Source organism: Manacus candei, unplaced genomic scaffold (genome assembly GCF_025592945.1).
Source record: "Manacus candei isolate 608988 ecotype Guabito, Panama unplaced genomic scaffold, ASM2559294v1 h1tg000049l, whole genome shotgun sequence".
NCBI lineage: Eukaryota > Metazoa > Chordata > Aves > Passeriformes > Pipridae > Manacus > Manacus candei.
This window is the reverse complement of record NW_026138097.1, coordinates 334,626-358,190: the sequence shown is the minus strand read 5'-3', so window position 1 is coordinate 358,190 and position 23,565 is coordinate 334,626. Positions and strand designations below refer to the sequence as shown.

At 42.1% G+C, this 23,565-nt stretch overlaps 1 protein-coding gene across 1 annotated transcript in view; it reads right to left on the bottom strand.

The window, feature by feature from the left end:
- The window catches only part of LANCL2 (LanC like glutathione S-transferase 2), a 30,746-nt gene extending 7,706 nt beyond the window's left edge, over window positions 1-23,040 (bottom strand). The window contains exons 1-7 of the mRNA XM_051799429.1: window positions 22,741-23,040; window positions 13,459-13,576; window positions 9,875-10,082; window positions 7,479-7,626; window positions 6,727-6,873; window positions 3,028-3,210; window positions 572-748 (exon numbers count right to left, since the gene is read on the bottom strand). Coding sequence (XP_051655389.1) covers window positions 572-748; window positions 3,028-3,210; window positions 6,727-6,873; window positions 7,479-7,626; window positions 9,875-10,082; window positions 13,459-13,576; window positions 22,741-22,941 — 1,182 coding nt within the window. The 5' untranslated portion in view covers window positions 22,942-23,040. The remainder of the gene's footprint in view (window positions 1-571; window positions 749-3,027; window positions 3,211-6,726; window positions 6,874-7,478; window positions 7,627-9,874; window positions 10,083-13,458; window positions 13,577-22,740) is intronic.
- Between the last annotated feature and the right edge of the window lie 525 nt (window positions 23,041-23,565).

The following is a 23,565-nucleotide window of genomic DNA, read 5'->3' as shown; positions in this document are numbered from 1 at the left end:
GTAACTGTTAGCACAGTCAGAGCTGATGGCAGAACCTGGACAATTCCAGTGGAAAAATTCTGAGTGTGTCTTTCTCTGCAATTTTTATTAATGAAAAACTCTAAATGAGCACTTTAATAACTGCAACTCAGAGCTCTAAAAGCCCCAAACAGGCACTAGTCTGAAAACAAATAATTACAAAGACTACAAACAGTATTGCTCGAGGAGCCGAGGATGACAGTGGATATCTCAATGGAATAATTAGCACCACAAAACATCAGTCTGTTGTTGTTCAGGCAGGCTAATTTTCAGACTCTTATTTTCTTCTGAATACATGTTTAGTTCCTCCCCTCTTACAGAACATTTGTGTGTTCCACTCTGTGTATTAAGACAGTGCTTGCCCCACATACACAGCTGAAGTGGTCCAGTCAAAGTGTGAGTAAAGAGGAGCAAATGACAGGGCCCTGTTGTCCCATCCAACCCCACAGCCAGCCCCAGGACACAGCTGCTTACTCCCATCACATTTCACCCTTGCACAGGCATTGTGATGTGAAAGGGAACAGTAATTTTGCTGGGAAGCTGCAGAGCTCACCTTGCAAGCTCGGTAGAGGTACTTTTTGTCCTGAGTTAGGTTATAGAGAGACAAGAAGGAGTAGCCATTGCCAGCAGTACCATGGCAGATCCCGTATCCTTTCCTCAATAAACCTCTCTGCCAGATGACATCGCTACACTCCATAGCATCTTTCAAGTATTTATCCTCTTTAAAAACCTGTGGAATAAAAGCAGAGAATAAACACACATAAATTGAAGTACTAATGAAAACAAAAGGAAGCTGCACCTGAGAGGTATTTCACTCTAGTGTGGTGTTTTTCCATATAAAATTTATTTTGAATTTTAATAATCTATTCCTCATAGACTTGCTTTTCTTTTCTTACTAAGTTGTTTCTTCTTTCCCTCCATGAAAAAAGAAAGAACTTTTCAAGTTTTTGTTTCTGAAATCAGGACCCCAAAGGAAAAACTCAAGTTCAAGTCCTTTGGTTCTATAACCTATAATCTATTTGAAGGGTACATGGTCCTTTTTTCTTCATCCTCCATTCCCAAACCTGAATTTGAATATACAGAAATGTAATTCTGCCGCCTCCAAGAAATGAAAACAGAATACTGGACATCAAATCTGATCTGAAAGGGCTAGGTCGTGGTCTTCCTGAGTAATTCTTCCTGGTTACTCATTGTCTGCCTTAATTCCATGTCAAAAATGTGCAAGAGTATCACTTTGCATAGCACAGGACTCTCTTCTCTGTCACAGTACAAGCAGGAACACTACACTGCCTTGATGACTACTTCTATTAGTATATTAGTATTAGTATGCACTCAGAAGCAGTAGCCAGTTTGAGCAAAAGACCAGTTTTGCAAAATTTATTGCAACTGAAGTGCATTTTGGACACAGAGAGCCCATCCAGAAAGCAGCAAACAAAAGCAAGTAATTTACCTGAACACTACCAGAATTCCACCTTTACAAAGCCACTTTTTTGCTCACCTTTGCCTAAGTCATTCTATGGATCAACGAAACAAAGAAATGCACACCCTAAAAAAGCCCAACAGAAAAACCACAACAAAACAAATGTGATGCATTAGTGTAGACTTAGTCCTTTGGAGATGGCATCCCCTATCAAACTGTTTAATAAGGTAATAGAAGCAATTAACATGCAAGATTCTTAAATCCACAAGCTTGACAAAGAAGTGGATTTAGAAAAAGAACCTCTGAACAGGGTTTCTCAGCTACTTAACTGTAACATTTCAAATTAAGGCCTGGCAACACCATTTGATTTCCAGGACAAACACTGCTGTCTGTTAATGCAAGGCCTTGTCCTTGGTATGAAAGCATAGCCAGCAAAACATGCTCCAATTTTGTCTTTCACTGATTCAAAAAGCAGAATACAAAGAGTAAAGGAAAAACATCATATGCTTTACCACCTTTAACATAAAGAGGTAAAAAAAGAGACTGCTAAACAGAATTTGGTCCTATCCCTCCTACCTCCTGCAAAATGTTCTGTGCTGGGGAAAGCATCACATTGAAGAAGGAGTAAGGGGGAAGCCTGCAGTGTTAAATCAATCTCCTACCACAGTCCAAAGAAAAAGCAACTGTGACTACTGCTACATGCAGCAACACAGTAAGAGATTTACAGTTCACATTTCAAGTAGCAGCACGAGTAATTATTCTATAAACCAAGCCTGCTTTTCATCAGCCCACCCAGAGGCCGATCAGGGAATCTGTCAAGGAGGGCTGTCAAAAGCAAGAATCAATTTGCATAAATTTAATTAAATGGCATACTTTCAAATGTCATGCAAACCAGAAGCACACAACACAAGAGAGGTAGCAAACCTAGTTAAGAATGGAGAAAGGCAAACAGTAGGCTTGTGAAAGCTCAGTGGTTATATTTATGCCCTAGAAGGGGCCTGGGATCTTAGCTCTGACATTAAGTTTTCAAGAGATATATCTTAATAATTAAGTAATTTATGGAAGACATTCTTTGGCAAGGCACACGAACCTATATTTTTGAAAACCAATGTAACTGTTAAAAGTCTTGGGATGAAGATTCAAAGAATTTAGGTCAATGTTCTCACACCCATGACTCTGATGTCAAATTGTTTAAACACATGGCCCTTTTCCAAAAAGTCTAAAGTCTAATAACCACTAGTGACCTGAGAAGCAATTTTATCCACTTATTTTCTCTTTAAAAACATACCAATGTAAGTATTTTGATATTTTTAGGTGCCTAGCTTAAGGTTCCAGTTTAAAAGAGTACATCTAAAAAGACGTTAAATTAAAGTCTTACAATCTAACAGGCCTGCATACAGGTGTCTCTGTAAAAATAGAGGTCTCTCTCTCTGTATATATACATATATTAGAGCATGGTGCTAATAACATCAAGCTCATGGGTTCAATCCCCGTATGGGCCATTCACTTAAGAGTTGTACTTGATGATCCTTGTGGGTCCCTTCCAACTCGGAATATTCTGTGAGATCTGTGAACACAGAGTGATTCACCTTATAAGCTTGCATGAGCATGTGGATGACTCCGGGGGCACCATGGCACCAGTGAACCAGTCTGTCAGTCTCGTTGCTCAGCGATGACGGGTAATTCCCAGATCGGAATTTTTTATGACGCACATAGTCAATGCTTGGCTTCACCAGCTCTGCCAGGGTCTCCTGGTCCACATTTGCAATTGGCTAAAGAAAACATTAAAAAAACGATCACCAAACCCATAAGCAGAAGTAGTAACAAAGTGTGTATCAACACTTAATTCTACAATCTATTTTCAAGTATCCTACATATGTGCCCTTGATCCAAATAGTGTGAATCACTTCATACAGATTTAATTAATGTCTGCTTATAATACCCTTGTGAAGAACATTTTTATAGTTACTGCACAGACAAAGAAATTGGGGCACCAAGTTGTTACCTGTCTTACTGGAGGTGACACAGAAAGACTATGGAAGAACTGAGAACAGAATATGGATTTCAAGACTCCCAGGCCTCTCTTTATACCTTAAAACAAGGAGAACACTTACAGGAGAAAGATGGGTTTTATAGCTATGGTGCTCATAATACACACTTGAAACAAAGCAGGTTACACATTTTGTCTTAAAAATAACTATTTCACAACAAACAAAGAAAAGTGTATATAGCGGCATATCTGGCAAAGATCTATGAAGGTTAAAGTTTTCCATTGTAAACAAAACTCCCTGAAGCTAAGAAGCAATAGCTACCTCACCAGCTACCTCAGCATGTTAGTATTACAATCTCATTCTTCCATTGCTCTTTCTAGTTTTTTTATTTAATTTACATCCTTGTCAAATGGAGAATATATCCATCAACCTGCATGCTCTTGTAACTAAAGGTTTAGAAGCCAAGTAACTGTCTGCAGTTGTTCTTTGTTGGCATTCCCTCCACTTCCAGCCCATATTACAGCATTTTAATAGTAGAGCTCTCTATTTTTACACAATCTACATGATTTCTGGGATTCCCGCAAACTGTGGGAACAACCACAGACACTGAAGCCTACAAGAGCCTAATAACTGAGCATACATTTTTTTAATAACTTGTTTTTATTGCTGACTCAATGTCATCCAATTTCATTGTTTTCCACCAGCCTCAATCCATTTGCATTCAACAGGTGAGCACAGTCCTACAATTGAAAGTCTGACAGCCAAATGAAGGAAAACTTTCAGTAGCTCTATTTTGAGTAAGCTGAAGAAACCAAAAGCATCTACTTCACCTCAGCAAGGAAACTTTTGCCAGAATTCCATCTATCAAGTCCCTCAAGCAGATGACTCCATCTCTGCACTTTTCTGAATGGAACAGAAACACCTTCATGCTGCTCATCATCAGAAGTACACCTGAATACAGATCAGCTTGTCATGAAGAACACCCCAAAGCTGATCAGCCCTCACTCAGACACTGACCTGTGAGGTAGTGAGGCTCGGTAGGAAGGTTTGTTTTCAGGTTCTTGATTTCACACTGCACTCCTGATGCAGAAGGTAAAGTGGATGGGCACCAGCAATAAACGCTTTCAGTCTTAAGCTATGGGAAGCAAGACCAGCCCAGCCATTCTTGGGAGGTAAATCCAAGAACAACAGAGCTCTTTACAAACCTCCTTCCCTTGTGCTTCCAAGAAGATTTGAGTACAAGTGAGTTCTTTGCCGCAAGATGCTAAAGTTCCCAGCACTTACTTCAAACAGCAAAAAAGTAACCTACAGGTACGTGTCCTGACCCTCTGGCCAAGAGCAATGACATGCAAACAGACATTTTTGCTTCAGGGTTAGTGAAAGGAACTTGGAGTAGAGAGTCTCTAGCAAGCACTTCAGAATTTCTCCTCTACCTCCTGGATGAGTTATTTAACATGGATAAGCTCTTATTCTTCCCGTAATCTTCTGTGATTAACTCCAGCAATACATATTTCCTCATATAGGTGTTATACAGAAATTATGGTCAGTGACCTTCACATCTCAGGTGCTGTGTTAAACACCCTTTTTTTTTGTTATCAAATAACCACTCAACAAACCATCTCCTGAATTCTTTGCTGAAAATACAGCAAAATTCTCCTCATTTGGCGTGGGAGGGATGGGGAAAGGATGGAACATGGATATGCCATCTTTTTCTGCAGTGGATGACTCAACTTTGGATGACTCACAATATTTAACATACAGTGAAAAGATGGTAATCTAATGCTGCATAAACAATGGCTTTCTGGTAATTCTTAAAAGCAGCAATTACATGTAAAGGAAAAACAGTTATGATTTTAACATGTAGACACAGTAGCTTCCGCTCATATCAAAAGGCACTGTGCAATTATTTCTGCTATCATCCTTGAATAGTAAATGAAGGGTAGAGCCTTTGAAGAGTCTCCTTTAAAGGACTGAATGTTTCTCAGAAAATCTAGCAGAGCCAGGGAAGGAAAAATGGAAGCCAGAAAGATGAGGGAGCCAGAAGGGGGTGGACAGCCTTGCTGAAAAAAGGGGTAAGTAAAGATAAGAGACAGTAAATCAGAGCAGCCTGAGGCCCCAGTGGGATGGTTACTGCAGAACATGTCTGTACTGAGGTTAAGACATGCCCCCAGGTAGCAGAGCAGTAGCTACTTCCATAGCAAAGTCAGCCACTTTACCTGGAACTAGTGGTGGAAGTGGTGTGAGCTAATTTGAAACAGATGGGGAGACCTCACAGTATCTGTTCCAAGTGAGGAATGTTTGAGTAGTGGCAACACCAAATACCAGCTCAGTCACTTCTGCACTGAACGTCTGCACACAGCTTCAGGGTGCGAGGATGTACAGTCCTTTCACTTACCCGAGGGAAAGTCATTCTGCAGGAGCTGGTAAGGAAATGGACATTTACAAAGATGCACAAACTGGCAGCACCTCTGAAAACCAGAAACAGGTGCTATACAAATTTTGCAGCTCTATGACCATCTTCTATAATGAATCTTAAAGCTTTTTTTCCAGATCATAGAACAGAAATAAGAAAAACATCATAATCCTACTGGAGAATCTCAGGGCAGGGGGGAATTGATTTAAATGTGAGAAAGAGGAGGTATACAGAAGAGAGGAATCTCACTCAGAACAACAGGAAGAGAAGACCAGAAGAGCAGGGGTCATAAATACACTAAGGAACATCAGACAAACTGTGTGAGAAATAAGAGAGATAAGAAAGAAGAAAAACATCTAAATAATAAAAGCATTCTGAAGACTAATGTATGATTAAGGATAGTCTTCCAAAAGCATCAAGACAGTGGGGGGAAAAAAAAAATCACTAGAGAAGAGAGGAAGGGCATGGAGGACTGGAGGCACCAGTGGTGCACTCATTTAAAAATAGCAAAAAATTGAACAGTGATGGATGATAAGTGAATATTTAGCTGGTCTAACTGCAAGCATCAGAAGAAGTAATTATGAAGATGAGAGAAAGCACCTCACTGTCTCCACTGAGAACAAGAAACCAGATCTGGAAAGTTGGTGCTCTGAATCACTCAAGAGTTAATTCACTCTAGTGTGTGATACCCTAGTCACAGTTTTCTTCTGCTATCAAAGCCTGAGGTAGCATCTCTGCACAGCTCTGTGCTGCAGTCTAATTTTAAATTCTGAGATCCTGACCCAGTACAACACTGCACATGCATGAAACCTGAAGAAAAGATCCTCTGACTCAAAACAAGAAATCACTGCTGTATCACCACTGCCCGCAGAAGATGCTCTTACCTGCATGAGCATGTAATAGATCCCAGCCACTCCATGGGCTGCTCCAACATACTGCTTCCTGTGCCACTGGTACAACAAAGGGCAACGGTCTGTTTTGCGCTCCTCCTTTGAAAAGTTTTTCCCAGATTCAATAATAGCATCTATCACCTGAAAAAAAACACACCTCGTCTATCAGTCTTGCTTACTTTGATTCAGACAGTTTTGCTTTGGCATGACTAAAACCACAGTAAAGAATAAACCACTATAAACAGTCTTAGAACAATATTCAATTCATTTGGATTTGAGTGTTGAGGTAGAAATTGTATTTTTCCTTAATGATGAAATCACTTATATTTTAAAGAGTAGAAATTGAATATATAAATATTACTAATCACTTTTTTCCAGGCCTGCCTTCTCTGGTTCTGGTAGCTGCAAAACAGTCATGAATGTTCCCCACACTGAATACTCCTTCTTTTCACTTAAACACTTCCACACTTCTGTCTTAAGGTTTCTTGTATCAATGTCTCATCCTCAAATGCTCCAAAGCTAGTTACATATTAGACCTATTTCCATGGGTGGATGTGGACCTGTCTCAGTCCCAGCTGGGCAGCAGGGAAAGGGGGAAGAGATTGGAGGCACAGATGAGACTGGGTTCCCAGTTCTAGTTCCTCTCCTCTCCAGCACCCCTCTCTTAATCCCTTGAATTATGCAAGGGAGTGATCCCAGTTCAACCTCACTGATGCTGTGATGCTGGAGAGAGAAAAGTCTCTTACCTCTTTGATAACAGACTGTGGGACAGTGCCTGGACCAATTTCAGTATTCAGATACAGCAAGGCATACAGGTAACCTGCTCTGCCATAAAGCAGCTCATCTGGAAGTTCAGCCTCTGTGCTTATGACTGTCCTTTGGAGTTGCAACAACCTGCATCAGACAAGGAAGTGGGGAAAGAGAGTATCTTCTGTAGAGACCATACAGGACGATGCATTGTACAAACTATCAATCAAAACCAAAGCAGAACGAGCAGTGAAGCCCTACCACTTCCCTTCAGTCATCCCCAGGTTCAGCTGGCTGCCAGGTTTACACACAGGAGCTCTGCATGCCTGCCACCCCTGAGACAGGAAACTGAGCCAGAGTCAGGTCAGTATTAGTAAAATTGTCAGGGTTTTGTGCAGATAGAACAGATGTATGAGTGCAGGGTAGGGGTTGGAGGAGGCTGGAGAGCTACTCCAACAAAGACAGAAACCTCCTAGAGCCTCTGGGAGTTTCACCAAACTGACAAACCCTTAATTGTAGATGTGTAAGAGGGGAAAAAGCAAACACACAAAAACATCCAATACCACCATTCAGCACTCCCTCTCCCAAGACAACACATTGTCTCAAACATTTAGCACCCTAGTTTTGAAAAGGACACTACTATTATGCTCTAGTGTTTTGCTTGCTTTTAGCAATGAAAAAACAACAACAAAAAAAAAAAAAATCAAAAAACCCTTGGGCTGGACACCACAACTCTCATTTTCTCCAAAGAGACTCTCTGCTAATACTCCACCAGTCTGCATTAGCACTGAGGTGGATCAGAGATCTGTCTTCCTGTCCACTCCCTCCCTGTCTCTTCCTATCTTTTGTGATTAAATTCGTAATTAGATGAAACCATGGCAATGATCACATTTTAAATTGTGGGAGGGGGAAAGACAATCTGGATTAAGACCAAATTCAACTCCCAGATCCCCCCAGCTGCTATTTCTTGGCAGAATTGTTAGCATTAATGTCATGCCAGAGCAAAACCACTGACCTCAATCGTGTGTTTATGCTGTCACTGCTTAATTCCACAGAAAAGCCATTCACAAAAAAAGGGTTTTATATTATCATTCCTTTCTTGGAATTATGCTTTGGACTTAGAATTAAGTTATTTTCTTCTAAACTGTTCACCGTTAAATTTTATTGTTGAAATCATACAAGTGGACAGCTACAAGGTAAAAAGTTAGAAGCGAAATCATAGACTACATTCCCAACATTTACAATGCACCACTCAGCTGGTGTCACGAGTATATTTGTAAACAAAAAGGAATAAAATACACAAATAACCAAACTAAACTCCTTTTCACTACTCCTCCTAAAAATTATTTCCAAGGAGAGGTAAGACCAAGATTTATTGCTAATCTCATTTTGCTATACTCATGCTTCATGCCTGACAACAAAACTGCTTTCCAAGCTGCATCCAAAATGACATGCTCAAGTTTACTGCCAGTTCTAAAAGCAAAAAAACCCAAACCTAACGCTCGTTTCAAAATTGAAATATTCGTTCGTGAACCGCAGCAGAGATTAATCACTGTAAGATTCTAGATTAGAAAGAGACCAATTACATTTGCAAATATAAACCAGAATGGAGATGAGGACATAAGCCTAGTCACAAATTCTGTCAGCTTAAGGTACGTTGCTGGACAACTAGCAAGTGGATTGCTGGTGCCAAATGCAAATCCCACAGGGTTCCAGTGCTTCCAGCCCTTGCTGGGACAGCAATCAGCTCTGTACCAGCGAAGGACAGTCAGTTCTGTAATGAAGCTACATCTAAATGGGATTTCTTGAGACACTTGTTACATTTAGATTACTCTGAGAAGGTGCTGGAATTTCTTCAGGTAACCTTCATATGTCTGACCTAATTAAAACTCTTGCCTTTACAAATTTACTCTCGCAAATACTTTCTCTTTATTAAATCTTTTTTACATATAAATTCGAGGTACTGTGTTTCTGCCTGGTTGTTTCCAGATCCCGCTGTGTACTTGTTTTGTAATGAATTTAAAATTAAGACCTACTATTTACAGAAAGCATCATATACTGCACAAGCACTACATATTGCTGATGACAAGCGTGTGGCTTTTGCTAAATGTCACTTCAATGTGACAAAATGAAAACGTGCGTGCACTACAGATATGCCCAGGACATCCTGTCCCAACAGTGATAGAGGGCTCAAGATAACCTGCAAACATGAATCAAGTGTAAGCCAGCTTTAATAAAGATAAAGCCCATTTTGTATTCTTCTACTGAAAAGGTATCATGGTAGAAAGTGCCTCCATTTTTTAATTCTGTCCTCTAAAACTCCACTTGCAAAAGTTACTGAAACAACGCTCTCTACAAATAAAGGGCATGGTTTTTTCCCCCATTAACCACTTACTTGGCAACACATTCTTTAGATTCATTGTCATTTTTCAGTTTGTGGTAAACCACTGCACCCACTGCCAAAGGCCCAGCATCACCACAGAGGAAAGTAACTCTTCTGCCATTCAGATTGCGAAGGATTCTCTTCACATAATCAAGAGATCGCTGCAAATGGCTCTGGTTTTTTGTGACACGGTACAGTTGCAGATATAGGAGGGCGATACCTGAAACGGCCACATAAAAAAGAGATAGTTTCACTTACATTTCCTTCCCCTCTTTGGTGCCTCTGAAGCAGTTACTCAAATGTGAACAGGTATTTGGGAAATAAAAACATGTCAGTCAAGGGGCTTAGCTTATGCAATGCGAAGGCATCAGGTCATGTATTTTGATTAAATTTTGATCTGGATTGTGGTAAAAATAAAAAAATTATCAGACTGAAGCCCAGTGGTAGACTCACAATTTGCAGAAAAGGAAGAAAAATCATGACACCAGCCTCAGTGCTTGGCAAAGAAATCACTGTAAGATTCAAACACTTGAGCTAACAAGCATGTGTATGACCGAGTACACTAACTGTACAATACTCATCTATTATATGGAAGAAGTCACTTTCCATTTGGTTCGTAAAATGATCATTCCACGAGTTTTTGGATTCAACTTGCCAAATTCTTTATAACCCTTAAAAGAAGACTATGAGCTTGTACAAGTCAAGCTGGTTTGTAAAAGCTAGAAGGCAAACAAGTGCTTAGACAATGCCAGGAGGTACTATCAAGCTTCACTCCATTAAACTCATTACATAGTTTTCCATTAAAACAAAAAAAAAAAAACCTTAAAAATTGCAACAATGTAGACTGAAGAAGGTGAAACAAACCTATCTAAGTGGATGTCTATTGGCCAATTGCAAGCATGCATGTGCAGAAGTAAATCACCTCCAGACCACACTGTAACTCAAACCCATTTCAACTTTAGCCTCAACTAAAGCCAAGTACACACAAGGCCCACATAGCTCATAGAGAGGCAACTGAGTAGTACAAGAACAACAGCACCACAGGAGTGCTGGTGCATTCTCAGATGTTCCCTGGATGGGTTCTGAACAAGTCTTTCTAGATGAGTCTAAGAAAAAAGCTGCAGAGCTGGGGAGCCCAATTCAGTGTCACAGGAACTTGTGGGCTATTTACAAGGATTTGTGGAACCCTTTTTTATTTTGCAACAAATGTGTAGATACGTGGGCTTGATCAAAGGATGATCAGAAAAGTAGCCATGAAGCTCAGTTCATCCAAACCTTCCTAGTGTTTCTTAGTGCAACACCCTTAAAATGGCTTCTCCAAGAGGTCTGGCACATACAAAGAGTACTTGTATAAGCAAGATGGACTCTTACATGGGTCCTACGATTGCTACGTGCCAACAGTACCTGCTCCAAGATTTTAAAGGTGTTTCAAAAAGTACAAGCCAGTGCACAGGACTGCACTGCCCATAAGACTTGCCTAGACTTGGTACATAAAAGCAGGCAAGTTGTTTACAGCACTGCTTTTACCTTCTGATTTGCACACTAGTAAAATGCTGCAAAGAGTAAGTTTGGGGAGAAAGTATTTTCAATAAGTATGTTTAAAGCCAGATAATTTAAACATTTTTATGCAGAACTATATCCACAGGAGCCCTGAAAGAAGTTCACAGCTTGGAACAGATGTAGATAGTGATCCTTCTACAGGATGGAAAAACCTCACTCTCATGAGGCAACATTACTTGTTCATCTATATTCTTGTTTCAGCTAACGATGGCTGTGTTACTTTTACCTTATGACTCATTTTCAGCATGCTCTGGTTTATCAGCCATAATTTCAGCTGTCAATCACAGTGTCAGAACACAGCTCCTCAGGAGGGGTTTGGTACTGTCAGCGCAAGAAAGCACTCACTTAGCAGCCACTCGCTTTCAGACCTTGAAATACATCTACCTTTTAAGCCTGAGTTGTCTAAAACTTCCCCACCCATCCACCCACAGCACCATCTGTACTGAAACATCAAGAAGAAAGCAAAGAAATTTTACCCTTTCATTGCCAGAATTAAGCCTAAGGATGGGCAAAGGATGGAGAGCTTTTCCAAGCTACTCCCTCTCATGACATAAAGATAAAAGAATAGATCTCCTCAGGGCACATTTCAAACATGCTGTGCTAAAAGCATAAGTATGCCTGAAGTGTGAGCTAGAAGAGCAGAAATAGAATAAGACATTCATTCCAGCAAAGTCACACTTAAGAGGCCTAGATGGAAAAGCATTTTGGCAACTTGAGAACAGTGGCCATATCAGACTTGACAACTGTAGGCTCTCCCTAAAGGATCAGTGTCCTGGTTTCAGCTGGGATACAGTTAATTTTCTTCTGGTACAGTGCTGTATTTTGGATTTAGTATGAGAATAACATTGATAATACACTGATGTTTCAGTTGCTGCTGAGCAGTGCTTACCCTAAGTCAAGGACTTTTCAGTTTCCCATGCTCTGCCAAGAACCATGTGCACAAGAAGCCATGAGGCAGTGTGACCAGGACAGCTGACTGGAACTGGCCAAAGGGATATTCCATACCACAGAATGTCATGCTCAGTACATAAACTGAGAGGAGATGGCAGGAAGCCACCAGTCACTGCTCAGGCACAGGCTGGACATTGGTGAGCAGGTGGTGAGCAACGGCACTGTGCATCACTCGTTTCTCTTGGGCTTTATTCTTCTCTCTCTCTCTCTCTCCCTCCTTTTCATTACAATTATTATTATTGCTGTCGGTTTTATTATTGTTGTTGTTATATTTTACTTTGTTTCAGTTAGTAAACCATTCTTATCTCAGCCCATGAATTTTTTTTTCCAATTCTCCTCCCTATCCCACTGCAGGAGGGGGGGGTAGGAGGGGCAGGGTATCAGCTGCATGATACTGCTGGGGTTAAATCCCAGCAATCATAAGGGCTCCTTCACACCTGAGCAGCATTGGTGATGCAATGCTAAATGAATGATGGTCCCTAGCAATAACCAGCACCTGCACATGCTTATTTACCTCCATGATCTTTACAATCTTACAACCTCACCTCTACACTCCCTCTCCTCACACGTTCATTTTACCATTTTTGCAGAGATGGAACAAGCACAGCCAAAGTATCCATATTGCAGATTTTAAGGCTCCAAATTCCTGGGCACAGAACACATTCTCCCCACCTACTCCCACTGATTAAAAGACGCTGTTATCATTAGAAAACTGCTAACTAATACTCAGTTGAACAGAAAAAGGTGAAAAATAACTATTTTTAAAAAAACCACAAAAACAAAGAAACAAGAGGTAAGCAGAAAGAAAGAGCAGCCTTAGAAGACCCGCTTCTTCTGCAAGACAAAGATCTCCACTCACAAAAGTAAATTATCACGCTGTACCTCTGTCTGCTGAAGTCAATGGAAGTCATTAATTCCAGACAGTAGTGATCAAGGGTCCAGAGTTAAACAAAAAACCAACTCGCGCAAATGCTTTTATCAGAGTATTTCTGCCACTCCTGTGAGAATATTAGAATTTTCTCCTGTGAATAAACCCAATTACATCATTCAACAAATACGCTTCAGCCAAATTCTAGTTTTCTCACCAGTCCAGCCAGTATAGGCAGAGCAGTCATGTGGATCTGCGGTCTTCAGCCCTTCCTCCATTTGTTGCAGAAGGTCTTTAATTTTTGCCTGGATCCGTTTAGAAAACCGAGCATTGACCTGAAAACAGGAGACAGGGAATGAGTCAAAGAAGGAAAGAATCCAAGAATTTAAACTGTCTGCTCCACTTTCTCATTTGACAAAAAAAACCAACCAAGCGAAAAAGAACTAGGGAATAAATACCACATACAGCAATCAATAACATCAAGGTGGTTCACCTTAAGTGTGTCCCACATAAATACATTCTGACTACATATTAGAGCAAGTTACTAGGATCTACATTAGGCAAAAGTTATTTGGGGATGCTTTAAAGTCACACAAAGAGCAGCTATGGACACTGTGACAATATGTAATTCTACTCTGCCTCTTATCTCAGGCCCTTAATACAGTAAAGAAAGCTTCTTCAAACTGAGCAAAGGTGAATAGAAGCAAACAGAAGATAACCATCTGCTGCCACTCCATGGGACAATACTCCATTCAGGGTCCTGGTACCAAGACCATACTATGGACAAACCCAGCACAAGCCCTGTGTTATAGGTGCTTGCTCTCATTACAAGGTCCCTGCACATCCTTTGTGGCACAACGGAGCAGGAAATGGTTAAAGGAAAATAAATGCTCATACTCGAGACAATCAAGTCAAAGTCAAGCCACCATTTTTAATGATGTGCTCAATCACATAATCCATGGTGTACACACATTTTCTTCTTAAATCCAACTTTTTTGATGTCACAGTTTGTGACTGCCACCTAGAAGTCAATTGCCTAAGTGTCCTTCCTCCTACTTGCTCTCTTCTATATCCAAAACAATACTGGGATTTACATGCTTTATGATGAGGAGGTTGTTCAAAGCAGTGATGTATTAATGCACAACTAAGAAAGAGCTAGACACAAAGAGGGTGAGTAAAAGTAGCTCAGCAGTTTCAGCTCATGTGTGAAGGCAAAGAAACAACTCTTTGATTTTACACACTGCTTGCTTTTACTTTTGACCAAGAAAAGTTTATATAGATGATATATATGAAATATAATAGAGAATACTTTACTATTGCCAACATTTCTCTCTCATGATGTATACCTTAGGGGAAGATAAGCTACTGATTACTTCTTTAAGCCTATGGTACATGGAAATAGTTAATTAACTTGAATCTATTGTCCTATTAATTTCCATGACAAAGAGTATTCATGAAGCCCTTTCACAGGACAACTCTACATTTGAGTGGGCACACCAATCCTGTTTGGGAGTTTTTTCAGTTAGGTTTGGGGCTTTATTAAATTTAACAGTATCACCTATTGATCAGTTTTTCCTATTAACACATTTATTAAAAACTACTTTACAGATCAAAATAGAGCCTAAGGGCTAGTTTTACTTTTAGCACAATTTATCTACTACAGAGCTAGAAAAGAAAAAAAAAAAAATCTTCCCTTTCTGGGCTATAGGAAAAGTTTTATCATTATTAGATATTAGCATCACTCTGACAAAAATTGTGATGTGCACAAACCTTATGCCACCCCAAAATATTTCCTGAATGTGTTTTCCATCATTTATGGAAAGTCCCAGGCATACATCACTTGCCACACATAAATTTGTTATCCAGAAGCAGCCAGAAGAGAAACTCTCTAGGAAGATGGAAGTCAGCAGAGCTTCCCCACCTCCCAGACCAAGAGCCACAACGCAGCAGTCATCAGAAAAATGGCATTACACAATTTGGCTACTTTTCAGCTTACACTGAGAATAAGCTACTGTTTTCTGAACAGTGCTTGATCTCCTTCCACCTCCTGCTTCTCTAACCTGCTCCCATATAGCAGCTGGAACAAATCAGATTGGAGAAGACTTAGTTTGATGTTAAACACACGTCCATTTATGATTTTTTCACTGGAGAAAGAGAAATTAGCTCAAGGCTTCTGACACACCAGAAGTCTCCAGGGTCAATGGTTCAAATCCATTTTATGGTGGTAAGATAGGAAGGGAGAAGGAAACTGTGCAGTTATATCTCACATTGCACACATACCATCCTAGAAACAAGCTAGAGACCCCTTAACCTTCTCTGGTAACCCTGGAAATAGCAACCAATCGCAGTAAGCATCTGATGTCTTTTACTCTTCAGTCTTAATATGGCACGAAGCACCTCTTTTGTTAGGAAACTGTACCACATGCACACAAAACTCCCACACACATACTTTTGACTAGTTCAGTGAAGTCTCAACACAAAGCAAAACCTTTCCCAAGGGCAGGGATTCTCTCCTTCAAAAGACAGCTACGCCAATGCTAAGGCATATGGTGAAACAGCATGAGGATATTCATGCGGATGCATTGAGGCATAGTGCTCAGCTTATCTGACAAGAGTGAACTAAGGCTTCAGACTCCCCATTTATTTACCTACTGCATATCACAAGCAGGCTGGTTATCTTTTTGTTCTGACAATACACCTGCTGTTATCAAATCAGCATATTTTATATTAAACACCAGACTAAATTACTTAGAGGCAGGAGGGGAGCACTAGGACATCATAATGCCTGAGTTCTGCTTTGAAACCTCAGTCCCATACAAATAATTTAGCTCAGGTTGGCATATCCCTCCCTAAGATGGGAATTGTAACTTCCTTGTCTTGATTCAGTGCTTGGAAAAACATAGATGAAAGAATATTTTTATTATAATTATCTGTCATCCCAAGCAAAGCTATTCCCAAGCTTGTATCAGTGTAAAAAAGTTTTAAGTGACAACAAAGTCTTCCCCAGTTATCTACCCCTCCACCACTGCCTCTTTTTTTTTCGGGGGGGTGCTCTGAAGCTTTAACAACCAAACACTGTCACTGTTTGTTTTATGAGATTCTCCTATAAGCTTATAACAGATGCTTACATGGACTAGAATAAATTAATTACTTGACGAGATGAATGTTGAAAGGTGGCTTTAGAAACTTTATAAAATGCATTTCACAGAGAAGAAAATACAACTCAAGTTGGCACCGCAGTACGAACTCATTCAAAAACCAAACTTGCATAAAAGACTGCATAAAGGACATGAGATACACTGGTGAGGAAGACCTGGGTAAGGGACAACTCACAGTTCTACAGAAACAAGAAATCCTGGCCGTACTGAAATCATTGGGAACTCTGCCACTGGCTGTAAGAGAGCCAGGTTTCACACCCGCGCATTGGAGCACGGGTTTAGTGAAGCAGGACGGTCTCATGCTCACCTCCACAGAGCTCCTGGAAAAGCACACAAGAAGGGATGGCAGTAGGATCCCATATGCAGAATCTAGCAAGGTCTGCTGGGAGGTGACCTGTCTTTTTGAACAGAAAATCAACTTCTACTTTATTTTTACCTAAATCAAAAGACTCTTACAGCTCCAAGGGCAGCTTTTTTTCCTTCTCTGAAAACACCAGATACTAAGAAACCTCATCACCCAGCCTTTGAACCAGTCAAACACAGTTCTCTGCTACTCCTCAGATAGGTCCTTCCAGAAACAATTGCCAGTTCTGCAAAACCACATGCTTAATAAATGCTTGGAAACACTGCTGTCTGTAGAATACACTGCACTGTTTTTCAGCGATCCAGCACTTAGTACCATCCATGTGACAGTGGGGAGGAAAAAAATAATGGGAAAAAAAAGGGGAGAGGGGGAAAGAGAAAGATAAATCAATAGCTGTAGGCAAACTACTACACTGCTAAAAATGTCAGCTTAGGAATAGGCTTTAAACGCAGTCATTACACCCTGTCTCAGAGCGGATAAGGGCATGAAAAAAAATCATTAAAAGGTAAACCATTCAAGTTACAAAAAAAATTGTTTAAAGCAGGGAAGAAATAAGGAGACCGTGCTTCTAATGCATTTCTGTGCAAAAGAAGCTATTTGTCTCACTGGTGATAAGATGGCAAAAACCCAACACTTAAATATTTAGATCATCATAAAGAGCCATCAAAAAGCTTCACATTATTGGTAACAAAAATAAACATGATTAACAGATACCAAGGAACATTATCCTATGTTTTGGAAAATGGAAGCTGATAAATAAAAAGAGGAATACTGAAAATCACTGGTCCTCCAGGTAGCCTAACACCAGTGTGCTACTTCTCGAAAGCTGAGAAGATAAAAATCTGTTGTATGATTTAAAGTCACTCACTACACAGAAGTTTCTGGCCTAGCTGTGACATTTTTAGTTGGTGCTCAAGTTGCAAAAAAAGCTAAAACCTCTACCAATGCTGTCTAAATTATCTTGATGCACTGAGAACAGATATATTGCACATATTGAGCTTGACAGCAGATCAGTGCAGATAATAAAAATAAAATTTATTTTCACCAAAAAGCAAATACCTGTTATTACAATTGCCACACAACCAGCTAGAGTAAAATCTCCTTAACATGGAGGTCTGCAAGATAAAACTAGAAACTGATGAAGAGCAGATGGATGCGAGACAATTTAATTAGAACTTGGGTTTTGAATTTGAAAAGTATTTTCATTCAGAACCGATTGACTAAAACCAAATAGTAGTCAATATGTAGTTAAAGTCCTGAATAGCAGGAGAGGCTTTCAATAAAGACCCTCAGAAAAGCACTAAGCAGAATTCAGTGCTGATCCTCGCTGTAGGGAGGAAGCAGCAGTTCTTCCTCTCAGGCTGGCACACTAGGTGCCATGAGTTAGTAAGGGACAATGAAGTACAATACACTGATTTGCAGACTTAACTGTGACCAAGACTCACAAAAAGCAAAACAAACCTTCTCTCAAAAGAAACACGGACAGTACTGGAAATCAACTGTGTTTCAGAATCCTCTATCAAAATAGATGGGGTGCCAGAAAATGGCCAAAAAAGCGTCAATCTCAAGAAATGCAGCTGCCCCACATCTCTGGCAAATAAAAAATAAAAATGGGAAGAAATATTTACTGGTTCTAGAATTTCGATTTTGCCTCCAGTGCAATGAGTTGTATAATTTTCACTAGTGTAAGTTGTCACTGAGGAGTCAGTTTCAGAACAGAGAGAACTTGCTGCTCTCAGTCAGACAACTAAAATGCCCAGTGAGATAAAAATTACAAGAAAACACCAAAGGGAGAAGAGCAAGGCAATGATGACAGGATTTTTAATATATTTTTAAATATATTTTAAAGGAGAAGGAAGACTGAAAGCCAGATAAAGGAATTATCAGAAACAACAGAAGATTGAGAAACCTACTAAATCACTCAAATTATAATCTAAGTAAATATTCTGTATCACCATTAAGTGTTAATTGCCAATGAGCACCATTATCTTTAAAATATGTTCCCTGTAAAGAGCCCCCTACAAAGCTTTATGAAGTACATTGTACACATTTTTCAGAACACACCACATTTTACTAATACTTCTGAAACATTATGGCAAGTCAAAAAAAAACATATCAAGAAAGAACTGGCCTAAAAAAGAAGCTATGGTTTGGGTATCCATAAAATTTGAATCTAATTTCGGTGCTGCCCTGTGATTCCACAACAAATTCAAACAACCTTATATTGAGGGCTGAGATTGTGATAATTTCTTGATGACAAGGATGCTTTTTTTGCACACACACAAAATCCTCATCAGGTTGCCCAGGCTCCCACCTTCCCCTGCCTGAACAGATTAATATCAGCCTGCTTCAGTTCCCAAGTCACTGGCCCATAGTCAGCGTAAAGGAAGATCCCAAATCACACCCGACTGTACTATGAATGTAGCCACAGAGCTGTGGTGGCTCCAAGGACAGCGGACAATCTGAGGTTGATCTTGGTGGGTCACTCACAGAGACAGGTCCTCGAACAAGTCATCACCATCTCTTTTCTGCAAGCTCTCCACCCTTCCCTTTCCCAAGAAATTTATTAGAGTTTTGTAGCTCTCTATCACATTAGAGAACTAAGAACTAGGGAATATTCTTTGTTATGAGTCTATAGCTGTCTATTCATTTCTCTGCCTCCCCTGACCATTTAGATTTCCATTTTGAAAACCTCTGGACAACTCTGAGATAATATCTATAGGTACTTTTTTAGGCTAAGGGATCACAATGGAACCCACATCAAAAGGAAAAGGGCTACAGGACATATATTTAATTGAAAGATTCATCATTTATTAAACAAAGATCTACATTTAAAATTATGTTTCTTCTTAATTTTGAATTAATGCTGTCTGGTGAATTATTACCTCAGCATTCTCAGACAAGTTACAGGAACAATTCAAGTCCCTGATATTTTAATGGTGAAGAAATCTAGTAATGAAAACAGTGAATTTCAACTACATGAGCAGAGCCCATGCAGATAGCTGCAGTGTTTACTGTGGCTATTTATAAGACGGTAAATCAGCAGCCTCAGATTTTGTTTTCTCTTCTCCTGTTCCCATACCTTCAAGTTTCCTGAACTGTACCTTGTGCATATAAACACGTATTTTCATATGCAGCACTTTGTCCCAATTGTCTCACATTTCAGACAACGACTTGAAGAGCTTCTTGTCCTTTTATCAACCTGATGAATTTTAGATGGCAATCATGACAGCATAAGAAATCAAATGGAGGGATTAATAATGCATTGCCTTCCATGACAACAGCAGAGCCACGCACACCTCAGGCTGTCATTATGTGAGTCACTCAGTGCTCAACTCAGCAGCAGATGGGAGGGAGAAATTATGCAGTTCACTGAGGGCTTCTGAAAGCTGCTCTCATTTTTAGGAAACTTGTGTTCTTGTGTACAGCAGTTTACAGAACAGACTTCCTAGCCTATGTAAAGTCCTTTTGTCTTCACTGGGGCTTTAGGTAGGCAAAGACAAATTCTCTGATGGAATGGGAGCCTACTAAAGGCAAAAATAAAACACTGAAACACAAATCATAAACAACAAGAACAAAAGCACCCCAAAGTACCCATCATGAAGTATCATAAAAGGATAATACTAGGAGTGACAACATGCAATGCTGCAAAGAATATAAATACACATAAATATATTCACAGCTATATTCTAGCCCAGAAATATGTAAGATGATTCCTCAGATCTTACAGATGCAAAACCAAAATGAAAATGTACACTCATATCTGCCTTCTCCTATGAGATGCACAGAGTTGAAAGAATTCAAAGACCACTGAAAGTTGCTGTAGTTACATAGCTTTAAGACAGTACAGAAGATTTTTTTTTTTTCCGGAGGAGCTTCATTCTTCTGAATGTAACAAAGCCCAGACACCATCTTTTATCAAATACACAGTTACACAGGTGATCTAACATGTTTTCTGAACATAAATAGCTGCTGACTGCCACACGGTATATCACAGGAATGTCATCCAGCATTGATGCTGGGAAAAAACATTTGCACACACTGTAAAACAGCATACTCACCCACAGCAGAGCAGAACAGGCATCCCCAATGTGAACATAGGGCTAGAAATTCTTGACTAACTAATTCCACCTCTGCCACAGAACGTCTCTGAACTTGGATTCACTCAAGAATCAAATCTGAAGTAAATTAGAGCTGAACTATTCTGCAACACAGCTAGTATGCCCTAAAAAATAATTTTTAAGTTGTTCACTTTCTTCTAATATCTCACTACTCTTCTGATTACTTCACTTTAGAAAGCTGTAGTCAACCCAAATCAGCAGTAAATGAAGGCTTATTTTCTCTTTTAAAATATGTACATGAAGTGGAGGATCTAAAGCAGGTACATAAGAAGGATGACTGGCCTACAGAAGGCCTTAGAAGAAAGTTCTTGGCATGTTTTTTATCAATTTAAGAACAATATGTAGCTATAGCTGTATCTTCTCTGCCTTCATACCTGAATTCATCATATTTGGATGATTTTTATATACTAAGCCAGATACAAAAGAACAAAGAAATCACAGTTCTCTTCCACAAAAAAAAAAAGTTTACCAACACTGAGTATACTACCAGGGATTTTTGTAAAAAACAAAGCAGATTTCACTTCTAAACTTACTCTTACTTTTGAAACCTTCTCAAACGCTCTGCTTTTGACAGCTGCAATTAGCTACAGCAGTAAGACACTGAACCTCTAAAGTATTCTCTTTTGTGCACTCTGCTTAGCCACATACAACTTCATAAACCTCTGTTAGAACAACTTAGTGAAACCTTTCATTGTCTTGGATGGATGGTGAGCTGATGCTGTTCTGCTGATACTTATGATGCCTAGAGAGGAAGCCCCTCTCACTGTTCAGCATCACCACCTACCACCCTATCAGTAAGTCAAGGTAATTCCTTATTTCCACAAGCAGAAAAATACAGAGCTGATATTAATGTCTCTCCTTTATTCACCCCAGCATACAGTCAAAGTGAGTTAGGAAGTTAGCTTCCCACCCCTGGCGCATTTGTGCTTCTAGCAATGTCACCATGCAGTGTTTTATATGCAAAAGATGACAAAGCAGCACAGTATCGAAGGATGAGCTGCTCCGGGGCTAAAATGACAGCAGGTATTCCTTCTGCAGCTTAAGCCAGCCGGCTGGCAGCTTCTGTACTTAAAACCTAAGGCACTCACAGTTCCCCAAGCAGCAGCATGTGGTGTCAAGAAGATAAACAGAGCTGGAGGACTGCAAACATTGGGCGACCAGTGCCTCTAGACGGATCTTCTGCGGGCATGAACCGACTGCCAGGTGCCTATCACGGTGTACCTGAAGCTATAACCGTGTGTATGTCAGTAAACATGTGCCTGGCGGAGGACAGTCCAGCATCACCCAACGCCTGAGTGTCACTGCCACCTGAGAAGAAACTCTTCTTTTCCAGATGGGCACTCATCTTTTCCCTTCCCTATGCGCTTTCGTTGGTGGAACTCGGGCTACCCGTGCTGGCGACTTGTTCTGCGCGACAGAACCACCGCGGTAAGCGCAGCTATGGCTGTTCTGCTATATAGCTGTTCTGTTATCTACAGATCGGGCATCGCGTTCACTCCCGTTCCGGGGTAAAACAAACAGCTCGAACAACAGTCGCTCCGGCCGGCTCCCAGCCCTGTGGCCGGGCTGAGCTCCCGCTCCTTCCCTCAGCTCACCCCGCCGATCCCTCTCCTCGGGCGCCTCCGAAGCCGCCGCCTGTGCCTGTGGACCCGCCCCGCGCTCGGCGGGCGGGCAGGGGCGGCGGGGAAGGCCGGGGGCAGCCCCAGGGGCAGCGCCCCGGCGTCGCCGGGCCCGGGACCCGCCGGAGGCCGCCCCGGGGCAGCGCCCATGGCCGCCCGCGCCCGGGGCCGCCGCTCCGCCGGGAGGGAGCGCCCCGCGGGCCAGGCCGAGCGCGGCGGGCCGGCGCCGGGACTCACCTTCCCATCGGCGCCGAACGGGAGGGACTCCTCCTCCGCCGGGGGCAGCAGCGCCCTGTCCCGGTGGGCGTCCGCCGCGCTGGGGGCTGCCGCGGCTCCGTGGGGCTGGTAGTCGGGGTAGGGGTTGGCAAAAGCCCGCTCCTCCATCTCCGCCTCGCCGCCCAGCTGCAGCTTCAGTCTCTTGGACATGCTCTCTCCCATCTCAGCCGGCCCCCGGCCCGCCTCCCCGCACGGCGAGCCGGCGGGGACACACTCCGCCCCGCAGAGCGGCGGCTTTGCAGCAACGCGAGCGCCGCGGCCGCCCCCGGCTACAGCTGCCCCCGGCTGCGGCCGCTGCCCGGCGGGGGCCGGCGCTGGGTCAGGGAGGGCGGCTGCGGCGGCAGTGCCCGCGGCCGCGGGCCCATTGGGGCCGCCCCGGGGCAGAGGCGCCGCCGGCCCCGGCCCCGAGCCACCGAAGCCCAACTTGGGAAGGCGAAAGGGGGAAGCTGCGACACCGCCGCTCGGCGTCCCCGTCAGCCACGGCGGAGGAGCGGCGAGCGCGGCGGCATCACAGCCTGTAGAGGGGCAGAGCGCGGCCGGGGCCGCGGCCGGGCCCCCCCGCAGCGAGAGGCAGCCCGCCCGCCCTCGCAGGCTGGGTGGCACCGCTGCAGAGCTCGCCCCAGCGCCTCATCCTCCCCCGGCGGGGCGTCAGTGCCTCGGGATGCTGCTGCCGCCGGCCGCACGCCGGGCGGAGGAGCAGGGCTGCCGCCGGCTCCTCCCGCCCGTCCCCCCGCGGCGGGGGCGAGCCGCCGCCCGGCGCATCTCAGAGGAGCGGCAGCAGCAGCA